Below are 14,319 nucleotides of genomic sequence, written 5' to 3'. Positions count from 1 at the left end.
TGGGAGAAAGCTATAGAAACACAAATAACAGAAGATAAGATTCTCAGTTGTATTAAATATGCAAAACATACAACCTTAGATATGTGATTAAGAGAATCTAACATGAGACTTCTGCACTCTGAATATATAACTCCCACAAGAAGAGCAAAGTGGGATAGAAGCATTAATCTAACATGTGTTTAATGTAGTAAACCAGCTCCTGATAGAGTACATTACATATGGCTTTGTCCTAAAATACACCAATTTTGGTGCCAGGTATCTTCTCTGCTTACAAAAATTACGAGGTTTAATTTTAAATTGGATATTAATAATATCATGCTCTTTGATTTACCAAGCAAAATAACAAAATAAAAAAAAAAGAGAAAGATCACTATAATGATCATCTTACTAGCCAAAAAGCTAATATTTAAATTTGGATAGAACAAAAAAAAAGCCAATAATTAGTGATGTCGCGAACCTAAAATTTTGCGTTCGCGAACGGCAGACGCAAACTTCCGCAACTGTTCGCGAACGGGCGAACCACCATAGACTTCAATAGGCAGGCAAATTTTAAAACCCACAGGGACTCTTTCTGGCCACAATAGTGATGGAAAAGTTGTTTCAAGGGTACCAACACCTGGACTGTGGCATGCCGGAGGGGGATCCATGGCAAAACTCCCATGGAAAATTACATAGTTGATGCAGAGTCTGGTTTTAATCCATAAAGGGCATAAATCACCTAACATTCCTTAATTGTTTGGAATAACATGCTTTAAAACATCAGGTATGTACACTACTGTTACACCAGATATGAGTTGCACTGGGGTGACACTGTGCCCTGGCAGGCAGGCACTTAAACGCACACGTGTGAAGGAAACTGACTGCTATTATTTAACACAGTCAAAAAAGTGTTGTTTTTTTTTTAAATCTACACTACTGTTACACCAGATATGAGTGGTGGCACTGGGCAAGTGGGCACAGTATACGCTGTGAGCCTGACACACACGCTGGCAGGCAGGCAACTGCAATTAGATTACACAGAAAAAAAACAAAAAAAAAGCAGCCCTAAAAAGGGCTTTTTGGGGTGCTGTCCTTAGAGCAGAGATCAGATGAGTCCTTCAGGACTGTAGTGGACACTGAATACACTAGCCTAGCTATATATTTCCCTACTAAATCAGCAGCAGCTACACTGTCCCTCCTCTCACTAACAATGCAGCTTCCGAATGAATCTAAAATGGATGCTGTCCAGGAGGTAGAAGGGTCTGGGAGGAAGGGTCTGCTGCTGATTGGCTGGAATGTGCCTGCTGACTGTGAGGTACAGGGTCAAAGTATTACTCAATGATGACGAATAGGGGGCGGATCGAACATCGCATATGTTCGCCCGCTGCGGCGAATGCGAACATGCTATGTTCGCCAGGAACTATTCGCGACATCACTACCAAATGGACTGTTAATGGATATTAATAAATAGAATATTTCTTTGAAAAGTGGTTATATATATATATATATATATATATATATATATATATATATATATATATATATATATATATATATATATATATATATATATATATATATATACACACACACATACATACACACACACACACACTCTGCCTGAAATCAAAGAAAGAGAGATACTATTAGCCTTTAAAAATGCAGAATATTTATTAGAATTACAAATTTTGGGAGAATGGAATAACTTCACTTAAAATATATTTAGTCCGAATTAGGATTAGGAGTAGAAAGACAATAATTTATCAACATATACCCTTTAATCTTGATGAGAAAAATGAAAAAAACACTTGAATGTTTAAAAATTGTCACACAAAATGTAACAAGACAATGAATTATGTATCTACATAATGATGTATCATGCATTTTTTAATTTTGCAAAATTATAAATAAAAGTATAAAAAAAAAATGTTTTAAAAAAATATGCCCCTTAGTAACTATAAAACAAGCTGCCATGTTGTAACTTAGGTTACTTTGTCTGCTGTGGCCAATAAGGGACAGTTATAAATAGGTCAGTAGATTGTGTAGCTAGTGGCTGTGTGGAAAATAACAGTATTCTTCACTTCCATTTCTAACAAGAACTGAAAAGCTCACAATTTCAGAATGGAATTACAGGAAAAGGGACAAAAATAATGAAAAAAATATATTGCAGACTTATATATATATATATATATATATATATATATATATATATATATATATATATATATATATATATATATATATATATATATATATATATATATATATATATATATATATATATTTTTATTTTAACATTTGATATTACCATCTCAAAGTGTTTAATGTCCCTTTAAGCACAGGTAGCACAATACTTTTCAATATCACAGGCGGACAGGTTACCTAGTTGGGTAACATTCGGCTAGATTAGGAGTTTTGCGGCATGAGTGAAAAAGCAGCGTTAAGGCTCATAACGCTGCTTTAACGAGTCTTGCAGGATTAGGGGCACCTCACACTTTTTTGGCCTTAATGCAAATTAACTTACGCAATTTGCGTAAAGTCTTTTTTCAATGGGACTTCCACAGCGCCGGTATTACGAGTCTGCCTTGGAGGCCAAAAAGTGAGCGGTACACCCTATACCACCAAGATCAATACCGTAAACTGAAAGTCAGTAGTTATGAGTTTTACGCTACAAAGCTGTAACATAAAACTCATAACTAAAGTGCTACAAAGTACACTAACACCCATAAACTACCTATTAACCCCTAAACCGAGGCCCTCCCGCATCGCAAACACTAAAATAAAATTATCAACCCCTAATCTGCTGCTCCGGACATCTCCGCCACTAGAATAAACATAGTAACCCTTAAACCGCCGCACTCCCGCCTCACAAACACTAGTTATATATTATTAACCCCTAATCTGCTGCCCCTAACATCGCCGCCACCTACCTACATTTATTAACCCGTAATCTGCCGCCACTATACTAAATTTATTAACCACTAAACCTAAGTCTAACCCTAACCCTAACACCCCTAACTTAAATATAATTAAAATAAATCTAAATAAAACCTACTATCATTACCTAAATAATTCCTATTTAAAACTAAATACTTACCTGTAAAATAAACCCTAAGCTAGCTACAATATAACTAATAGTTACATTGTATCTAGCTTAGGGTTTATTTTTATTTTACAGGCAAGTTTGTATTTAATTTAACTAGGTAGAATAGTTATTAACTATGTACTAACTACCTAGCTAAAACAAAAAAAACAAATTCACCTGTAAAATAAAACCTGACCTGAGTTACACTAACACCTAACATTACACTACAATTAAATAAATTACATTAAATACAATTAACTAAATTACAAAAAAAAACATACTAAATTACACAAAATAAAAGAAATTCAGATATTTTAACTAATTACACCTAATCTAATAGCCCTATCAAAATAAAAAAGCCCCCTCAAAATAAAAATAAAAAACCAAGCCTAAACTAAACTACCAATAACCCTTAAAATGGCCTTTTGCGGGGCATTGCCCCAAAGAAATCAGCTCTTTTACCTGTAAAAAAAAATAAAAACACCCCCCAACAGTAAAACCCACCACCCACACAACCAAAGCCCCCAAATAAAATCCTAACTAATAAAACCTAAGCTCCCCATTGCCCTGAAAAGGGCATTTGGATGGGCATTACCCTTAAAAGGGCATTTAGCTCTTTTTCAAGTGCCCAAACCCTAAGCTAAAAATAAAACCCACCCAATAAACCCTTAAAAAAACCTAATACTAACCCCGAAGATCCACTTACAGTTTTGAAGACATCCATCCTAAACAAAGCCGGGAGAAGTCTTTATCCAAGCGGCAAGAAGTCCTCAACGAAGCCGGGAGAAGTCTTCATCCAAGCCGGCAGAAGTGATCCTCCAGACGGCATCTTCCATCTTCATCCATCCGGCGCGGAGCGGCTCCATCTTCAAGACATCCGGCGCGGAGCATCATCCTCAAATGAAGTCTTCTTCCAGAATGAAGGTTCCTTTAAATGACGTCATCCAAGATGGCGTCCCTTGAATTCTGATTGGCTGATAGAATTCTATCAGCCAATCTGAATAAAAGGTGAAAAAATTCTATTGGCTGATTGGATCAGCCAATTGAGCTCGCATTCTATTGGCTGTTCCAATAGAAGACTTCGATTGAAGAGGATGCTCCGTGTCGGATGTCTTGAAGATGGACCCGCTCCATGCCGGATGGATGAAGACTTCTGCCCGTCTGGAGGACCACTTCTGCCGGCTTGGATGAAGACTTCTCCCGGCTTCGTTGAGGATGGATGTCCGGTCTTCAAAACTGTAAGTGGATCTTCAGGGGTTAGTGTTAGGTTTTTTTTAAGGGTTTATTGGGTGGGTTTTATTTTTAGCTTAGGGTCTGGGCACTTGAAAAAGAGGGCAATGGGAAGCTTAGGTTTTTTTAGTTAGTATTTTATTTGGGGGGTTTGGTTGTGTTGGTGGTGGTGTTTGTATTTTTTTTTACAGGTAAAAGAGTGGATTTCTTTGGGGCAATGCCCTGCAAAAGGCCCTTTTAAGGGCTATTGGTAGTTTAGTTTAGGCTAGGGTTTTTTTATTTGGGGGGGGCTTTTTTATTTTGATAGGGCTATTAGATTAGGTGTAATTAGTTTAAATATCAGATCATTTCTTTTTTTATTTTGTGTAATGTAGTGGGGTTTTTTGTAATTTAGGTAATTGCATTTAATTAATGTAATTTATTTAATTGTAGTGTAAGTTTAGGTGTTAGTATAAGACAGGTTAGGTTTTATATTACAGGTAAATTTGTATTTATTTTAACTAGGTAGTTAGTAAATAGTTAATAACTATTTAATAACTATTCTACCTAGTTAAAATAAATACAAAAACTTACCTGTAAAATAAAAATAAACCCTAAGCTAGATACAATGTAACTATTAGTTATATTGTAGCTAGCTTAGGGTTTATTTTACAGGTAAGTATTTAGTTTTAAATAGGAATTATTTAGGTAATGAAAGTAGATTTTTTTTAGATTTATTTTAATTATATTTAAGTTAGGGGGTGTTAGGGTCAGGTTTAGACTTGGGTTTAGGGGTTAATAAATGTAGTATAGTGGCGGCAGCGTTGGGGCAGCAGATTAGGGGTTAATAAATGTAAGTAGGTGGCGGCGATGTTAAGGGCAGCAGATTAGGGGTTAATAATATTTAACTAGTGTTTGTGAAGCGGGAGTGTGGCGGTTTTGGGGGTTAATATGTTTATTATAGTGGCAGCGATGTCGGGGCGGCAGATTAGGGGTTAATAAGTGTAAGATTAGGGGTGCTAAGACTCGGGGTTCATGTTAGGGTGTTAGGTGTAAACATAAATTTAGTTTTCCCATAGGAATCAATGGGGCTGCGTTACGGAGCTTTACGCTGCTTTTTTTGCAGGCGTTAGGCTTTTTTTCAGCCGGCTCTCCCCATTGATGTCTATGGGGAAATTGTGCACGAGCATGTAAAACCAGCTCACCGCGACTTTCAGCAGTGCTGGTATTGGAGTGCAGCATGGAGCTCAATTTTGCTCTATGCTCACTTCTTGCCTGATAATGCCGGGTTTTTATAAACCTGTAATACCAGCGCTGTAGGGAAGTGAGCGGTGACAATAACTTGCAAGTTAGTACCGCACCCCTCATAATCTAGCCGATTGTCTTACCTTACAATAATAAATGAGACCCACAGACTGTGATTATCACCTATTGTTTAATTGTTAATCAGCGTGTTAACAGTTTAAATGTCAACACAATCATAATTAAGCACTTGTATTGCTCAACAGCAATTAAAAGGGACATGAGACCCCATGGTTCAGATAGAGCATAACATTTTAAAAACTTTCTAATTTTCTTCTATTATCAAGTTTTCTTCATTCTTTTGGTATATTTTGTTGGAAAAGTAGGGACATCATTTAAGGAGCGTACATGTCTGGAGCACTATATGGCAGTAGTTTTGCAAGAGCACTAGATGGCAGCACTATTTCCTGCCATATACTGCTCCAGGCACCCACCTAAGTATCTCTTCAACACCATAAGAACAAATTTGATAATAGAAATAAATTGGAAACTTTTTAAAGCTGTGTGCTCCGTTTGAATCAAAAAAGAAAATTGATGGGTTTCATATCCCAAATTCTCAACAAATAACACATTTTCAGGGGGATTTTTTACTCATCTAATTCAAAGGACTTAATAAACCTCTGGAAACACTTTTTTTTTTTTAAATAATTTTCGAAGGGAACATTGGTTTTGAACATGGACAATGAAACAACTCCCTACATGTTGGATAAGCAATTAAAGGGCAACTATAATCAAAATATTACATGCTCTTAGCCATTACAGCATGCCATTTGTTTAAATATTGACCCTGATCTACTGTATATTTAACTTCACAAAGGGAGTAAACACACAGTAGATGTTCTGCTCAGGACTTATGGTGCACTGCTGTTCCTTAAATGAACCCGCTGCCGATTGGATCAGTGGCGGGTTCAGCTCGGGACCAGCAGTGCACCGTGGGTCCCAAGCACAACATCTACTCTGTCTTTAACCCCTTTGTGGTGGTTAAATACATTGTAGACCAGGGTCTATAGTCAGAAAATTGCATGCTCTAATGGATTAGCGCATGTCCTTTTTTGACTATAATGGCCCTTTAAAGATAAAAACGTATCGGCCGCTAGCAGAAGCTGTTAATCATCCTGATCAGACTACATTTTAGGTAGAAGACAGGTTATAGGGAATCTTAAGATGAGCCTGAAATTATGGGCCTCCGAAGAATCAATCACTGCTTGGTAAATGGAGCCCAATAGGTGAGCCAATAACAAGAGGCATATGTGTGCAGTCACCAATCAGCAGCTGAACCTACATCGGGCAAAGTTCAGAACTCATGTGCCGAAAACAAGCACAAGATTGTGATCAAACCCATAGATAGGGGCAGTCACTAATGCAAAAAATAAAATCAGAGCAAGAATTTCTCTCTCTCTATATATATATATATATATATATATATATATATATATATATATATATATATATATATATATATATATATATATATATATATTTTTTTTTTTTATTTTTTTTTTTTATTTAATATTGTATAGAGTACAGGAGGAGCTTAAAAGGTAGCAAGTTGTAGTAAAAGCTGTTTAAAGCTAATACTGCAGCATTAGTTCTTTACTACAGCTAAAGCTCATTGGCTGATAAGAACAATTACTACCTCTGTATTGGTGAAGGTGGACATGCTTTTGGTGACCTAACCAAAAAAAAGAAAAAAAAAAAAAAAAAAGGGGGACACATTTTGACAATTTCCCTTTACAATTACATCATTTGGACATAACTACTACATCACACAGTACTTTGCCCAGAGTGCTGTGTTGACGTAGTACCCAAATCCAACACAGAGGCACATGCTGCAGTGCCGCTGTCGGCTTAGACAGCGGAGACTGCAGCTGAGGGCAGAAGACAAATGAAGACAGTTCGCGGATCATTCACTGTGTGTGTCACTCTTTGAAACGATTGGTCATTGGTACAGTGTGGAGAGAGAGGCAGGTGGGTGGTCCAGCAAGGAAGGGGGAGGGAGGGGCAGTGTTCTGTACACTACAGCAAAAAATATAAGACAGGGCAGAAAAAAAAAAAAAATTAAACCAAAAACAAAACATAAAATAGTAATTTGTTACTGACAGACTGGCTGCCAGTATTATATATGGTGGTGGGCAGTGGTAGGGAGGAGGGATCAGGGAAGTAAGAGGGTGAGGAGGGACCCTTACACTACAGAAATAAATCTTTTTTTTTTTTTTTAAATCTGGGGGGCAGAAGATCCAATGGAGTCTAGTAGTTTACTACTATGTTTTTCAGCTAAACTGTGCAGGGGCTAACCAGGAGGCCTAACTCTTGAGTCTGGCTGCTTGTATCATTTGGGCTGCCGCATATAATCCCCCCCAAAGAGTCTGGGTTATTAAACCAGATTTGTTAAAGCTGGTTATATTTTTGAATATTCTAACTATACCTCCCTAGTGGTAATGGAGGTGTTATCTAATACCTTACAACAAAAAATTTATTGGACTTTAAGAAAAAGTTCTGTACCTTGTTATATGAGACATTCCAAACCCCATCAAACATCAAACTGTCTGGCAAAGGAGAGCTCTGATTTCATGTCTCAAACTACGGATGCAAAAGTCAGACCTGATCTGATCTTTGAGCAGAAAAATACAGAGCTAGGACCCTGATCATGATGAGTTCCTGACTGGGGAAGTTTAAAACTGACCTGCTCAATCAGGAACTGAAGAAGCCGGACATGTGGAAGGTTCCAATACTCTATATAAGTCTCAACAGTTAGAGAGGTGGGGAGACTTACCGGTGGTACCTCGAGGACCTTTTCCCTGGACACCGCAGAGACCTACACATCAAGATCTGACCCTGAATAACTATGCCTCGTGTAATTCCCGGACTGGTATTAGGTAATGTTGTGACAATTCTCATTCACATAGCCAGGGTTATATTTGTATTGGAGGATAATTTAATTTTTCTTTCATGTTGCGGATACTATCATTAGTTTAGCATGGATGATTTTACATTGGAGGTTTATAGCTAAGATAAACAGATAAACCTATAGATGTTTTTCTAAGATTTGTTTGATTTAGGCATCAGACAGAAGATTGTATTTAGAAACCAGTTTTATTTAATTCTAAATATGTATACTGAATCTGATATGTTCAATGTACATGTAATTACCTGTACACTCGCTGTACATAATATTCAAACCTCAATACAAAATAATTAATGGGAAAAAAAACAAACAACTAAACTGCATACTGGCAGGGAAGAAAGGTGTTTGGGATGGATCAGGTTGGGATCAGAGGGTGGGAGGTGTCAGGTAGGAGGGCAATCTCTAACCTTACAAGCTACCCGATTAGCCCCTTCACTTCCAGGAATTTCAGAAGCGTGGTGTGCAGCTTCATTTAGCTGCCTTCTAATTGCAAAAAAAAAACAAATGCAAAGCCATACAGGTCTGCTGTTTTTGAACAAAGGTGACACCAGGAAAGCTTTTCCTACCATTTGTCTTATGACTGCAATAGTTGAGTGTAAATACATTTCAGTGAGAAACCCAAATGTTTTCAAAAAAGTTAATTGCCTTATATAAATTGTATTTGGCTGCCAAATATACTAAAATGGTTCTAGATCAATACATTGAATTTTCTACTTTAAAAATATTTTTCATAGGCAAAAAAAAAAAAAAAGCTCTATTTCTGTTTAAATTGAGTGATTGCAAAAATGCTAAAAATTCTCCAGTACTTTCAACAAGTTTTTCTCTGAAAATCCTGGTAGCAAAAGGGTTTAAAGGGACATTATACACTAGATTTTTCTTTGCATAAATGTTTTGCAGATTATCCGTTTATATAGCACATCTGGGTGTGTTTTTGTAAAAATGCATAGTTTTGCTTATTTTGAAATAACATTTTGCTGATTTTCAGACTCCTAACCAAGCCCCAAAGTTTTAGATGTAGACTGATGTTTACAGACTTCAGACTACTTCTGTTTGTGTAATGGGTCTTTTCATATGCAGAGGAGAGGGGAGGTTCTGCTATCAGCCCCTTTCAGTGGGTGTCCCAGGCTAATCTCATCAACAGTGTTAAATTGGGTGCTTCTAAGTAAGTTTATTAAAGGTTTTATACTGTATTTTTATATCAGTATCTGTGCATATTCTTCTTTATAGTAGTGTCTATTACATGCAGTTATATGAAAATTGGTGTATACTGCCCCTTTAACCTCTCTATTCACAACATGTACGTCAAAGTTTTGAATTTGACAATTTTTCTGACCTCTATAAGGCCCTCCAGTCCTGGAGGCACAACAGCAAACGTTTGTTCACATGGCTGATAACTATGGGTAGCCATTCCATCACTATGCCATTGAGGCTGGGTCTTGATGGGACCGACGTTAGTGACATTGTAATCTGTTAACAAAACATAGTAAGGAGGAATCCTTTAAAGGGAGATTAAACTATATAAAACAAACAAAATAAACTGTAAAATAAAAAAGTATATCATGCATGTGAAAGAGAAGGATGAAAAGGTGCCTTTATTTCGACGGCTTCACTGCTTAGCGAAGCAGCTCTGACAGCCCACGACACTGCTCATTTTTTTTAATGAGGTGACATTTCCACCTCTTAGCCAATAGCTATGCGGAACGATCAGCATTATGCTGTAGGCAACTCTTCACTCTATAATAAAAAATAAAAAAAAAGTATAACCTAGCCTTTAGATGGTTTTATTTACTCACACCTAGATTATGAGTTATGCGCGCTATAGGGAAATTAACGAACGCAACAAAAGTTGCTTTTTTTAACCCTCTATAGTGCAGCCATTACAAGTTTTGAAACAGCCGGCTTGAGTGTGCGATATGGTTGCGTTGAGCTCTATACTGCACACAATCCAAGCGCTGTTTTGACGTGCTCGTGCACGCTTTCCCCATAGACAACAATGGGGAGAAGGTGTCAGAAAAAAACCTAACATCAGCTCTGTAACGTAGACCCATTGATGTCTATGGGGGGAAAAAAGTTATATTAAAACCTAACACCCTAACATAAACCTTAAATCTGAACAACCCTAATCTGCTGCCCCAGACATTGCCGCCACCTACATAAAGTTATTAACCCCTAATCTGCCGCTCCCGATATCGCCGCCACCTAAATAAATCTATTAACTTCTAATCTGCTGCTCCCGATATCAAATCAAATCAGCCAATAGAATTTCAGGTGAACAGCAAATAGGATTCAGTAGCTCTCATCCTATTGGCTGATTTGAATTTCCAAAATCAAATCAGCCAATAGGAATGCAAGGGACGCCATTTTGAATCGCGTCCCTTGCATTGAAGATTCAGTATACGGCGGCGACCGTATGAAGAAGATGTTTCGAGCCGGATGTCTTCAGGAACCCGCTCCATGCCGCAGGGATGAAGATAGAAGACGATGCCGGGATGAAGATAGAAGATGCCGCCTGGATGAAGATGGAGCCGCCGGGATGAAGATCCTTTAAGCAGGACTTCAGCAACTGTGAGTGGATCTTCGGGGGTTAGTGTTAGGATTTTTTTAAACTTTTTTGGGTGTTTTTTTTTTTTTTAGTTTAGGGTTTAGGCTATTCTTAAAAGAGCTAAATGCCCTTTTCAGGGCAATGCAAAAGAGCTAAATGCCCTTTTAAGGACAATGCCCATACAAATGCCCTTTTCAGGGCAACGGGTAGCTTAGGTTTTTGTTAGAGTTCGATTTTTTATTTTGGGGGGTTGGTTGGGTGGTGGGTTTTACTGTTGGGGGGGGTCTTAGTATTTGTTTTTACAGGTAAAAGAGCTGTTTAACTTAGGGCAATGCCCTATAAAAGGCCCTTTTAAGGGCTATTGGTAGTTTATTGTAGGCTAGGGTTTTTTTTTATTTTGGGGGGGGCTTTGTTATTTTTATAGGGCTACTAGATTAGGTGTAATTCTTTTTTATTTTTAATAATTTTGTTTGCTATTTTTCGTAATTTAGTGTGTTATTTTTTGTAATTAGATAGTTTGTAATTTTTAGAGTAGTGTTAGGATTTTTTTTAATAGTATTTTAGTTTTATTTAATTGGTAGTTAGTTTAATTTTAGTTTAATAGTTGTATTAGTTTAATTGTTTGCTTAAACTTAGTTTTTTTTAATTTGACATGTAAGTTTTAATTTAATTTAAGATAGGGAAATTGTAATTTTAATATAAAGTTAAGGGGGCGTTAGGTTTAGGGGTTACTAGTTTAAATTTGTTTATTGCAATGTGGGGGGCTTTCGATTTAGGGGTTAATAGGTTTATTTAGTATATTTCGTTGTGGGGGGGCTTGTGGTTTAGGGGTTAATAGGTTTATTATAGTGGCGGTGTAGGGCTTAATAACTTTAGTATAGTGGGGGCGATGTGGGCGGACGGCAGATTAGGGGTTAATAATATTTAAATAGTGTTTGCTATGTGGGAGGGCGGCGGTTTAGGGGTTAATAACTTTATTATAGTGGTGACGATGTCGGGGAGTGGCGGAATAGGGGTTAATAAATGTTATTAGTGGCGGCGATCTCGGGAGCGGCAGATTAGGGGTTAATAACTAATATAGTATTTGTGATGTGGGAGGGCCTAATAGGTAGTTTATGGGTGTTAGTGTACTTTGTAACAGTTTAGTTATGAGTTTTATGTAACAGTTTTGTTGCATAAAACTGATAACTACAGTACTGCTCTAAGATGGCGGTACGGATCTTGTTATAGGGTGTAACGCAAGCTTTTTAGCCTCACCGCAAAACTCGTAATGGCTGCGCTATGGAAGTCCCATGAAAAAAACTTAATATTTACAAGTGCGGGACTGACGTTGCGTTACAGGCTAAAAGGCTTGCGGTATAGCTATACCGACAAGACTTGTAATGGCTGCGGTGCCGTTTTAAACGCTGAAATGACAATTTTTTTCAGCGTTAAAACACGAACGCACAACTCGTAATCTAGGTGTCAGATAGGTACAATTTTAGCAACAAAGAAAGAAGAGAATATTCTGTTATTGCTGTAGTGCTTTTTCTATGTACACTATTTGTACCATCCACTGTATATTATTTATTAGTTTCTCTTTTTTTTCTTTGTACTACTTAATTTTTCTTTTGTATGTAACTGTTTGTAAATAAGGTTTTGTTTTTTTGTTTGCTTTTTAATGGCATTGTGTTTGTAGGGATGTGATTGTCAATTTACTTTGTTCTTTTGGTATCCTTTGTTTTAAAAGCATATGTTCCTACACTACTGGGAGCTAACTGGTGATTGGTTGCTACACACATTTGTCTGTAGTCATTGGTTCACCAGGTGCTTTCAGCTATTAGCTCCCAAAAGTGCACTGCTACTCTGGAGCGGACTTTAACTAAGTGTTTAATCCCTTTGCAGTGGTAAAACACACTGTTATACACAAGCAATAGTGTAATACTACAATACTACAAAAACATTTTTTTCATTTTGCACTTTTATATACTCCTTTAAACTTTCCAACATAAAAAATATTCTTAACATGTCTAAATTAGTACTCATTCAGATGCATGATATATTTTTTTTATTTTAAAGGGACATGAAAGATTGTAATACAAAATACTTAATTATTTGCAGTATATTGAAAAGCATACTTAAGTAGGCTCAGGAGCAGCAATGCACTACTGAGAGCAAGCGTCTGACTGGTTGCTGCACATATCTGCCTCTTGTCATTCGCTCACCAGATATGTTCAGCTAGCTCCTTGTAGTGCACTGCTGCTTCTTTAACAAAGGATGTGAAGATAATGAAGCAAATTTGATAAAAGTAAATTGGAGAGAAAGAAAAAATGTGAGATTTCATGTCCCTTTAAGAACAAATCTATAAATGTGTTTGCACAAGTATATTATGCACTAATAGTATTGTCTCAATAAGAAAAAAAAGTGTTATTTTTACGAGTAAAATCTGATTTAACAAAGTAGCATATCATTCAGCGTTTAATACACCATTATTTCTCAACCTCAGTACTCAAGGCCAGGTTTTCATTATAGCTGAACGCGTGCACAGGTGAAATAATCAGTTGAAGGGTGAGAGTAGGTTAGTAACCATGGTTACTGATCAGCTAATTACTTCACCTGTGCACTGGTTTAGCTATAATGAAAACCTGGCTTGTTGGGGGTACTTGAGGATCATGGTTGAGAAACACTGCAATCCACATATGTCACAATGACAAAACAAGTAGCCCCCATTAAACTAAAGTGTGGGCACCCTTGAATTACAGAGTCTAAGTTACGGCACTGAGATACACTTTATCTAAAGCAATAAAATACACTTACTTGTAGACATTGCTGTAATGAAGTTAAATTCCAGTTAAATTGCCAGTTCTAGAAGAAAAAATAAACAGCTATAAAGTTTATGAAAATAATGTAGAAGCAAACTTATAAAGAAAACACAAACCAGGTCATCAGTAGCTTTTTATATCCAGCACTGTGCAGATCCTGAAATCTACTGGTAACTGCACTGTGTTAACTTTGTTCTTGGCCCCTCCTATGTAAGTTATAGTTTCCTGTTAATTGTTTCATATAATGAAACAAAAAAAAGACATGGCAGTATTTTTTTATGGTCATCTCATCTTCTTTTGTTACAATGGGAAGAAAGATGTGTTACTAAAACTGTTACAATAATTTATTCCCTGCTGTCTGAAATCAATTACAATAAATATGTTAAAAAATAATTCACAACTGTGACAAACCTGTCTGGCCTGCCTCATGGCTGCTATTTAAAGTGACAATATACTCAGGAAAGCAGCTGAAAAAATTGCTGCAGGAACCCCTTGT

The 14,319-nt window shown here is 36.8% G+C and overlaps 1 protein-coding gene across 1 annotated transcript in view; it reads right to left on the bottom strand.

The window, feature by feature from the left end:
• The window catches only part of LOC128664723 (phospholipid scramblase 2), a 55,489-nt gene extending 41,498 nt beyond the window's left edge, over positions 1–13,991 (bottom strand). Inside the window, exons 1-3 of the mRNA XM_053719530.1 lie at positions 13,940–13,991; positions 13,819–13,866; positions 9,814–9,947 (exon numbers count right to left, since the gene is read on the bottom strand). Coding sequence (XP_053575505.1) covers positions 9,814–9,947; positions 13,819–13,828 — 144 coding nt within the window. The 5' untranslated portion in view covers positions 13,829–13,866; positions 13,940–13,991. The remainder of the gene's footprint in view (positions 1–9,813; positions 9,948–13,818; positions 13,867–13,939) is intronic.
• Between the last annotated feature and the right edge of the window lie 328 nt (positions 13,992–14,319).

Source organism: Bombina bombina, chromosome 6 (assembly GCF_027579735.1).
Source record: "Bombina bombina isolate aBomBom1 chromosome 6, aBomBom1.pri, whole genome shotgun sequence".
Classification (NCBI taxonomy): Eukaryota; Metazoa; Chordata; class Amphibia; order Anura; family Bombinatoridae; genus Bombina; species Bombina bombina.
The sequence above is the reverse complement of the archived record's forward strand: the minus strand, read 5'-3'. Positions and strand labels throughout refer to the sequence as shown.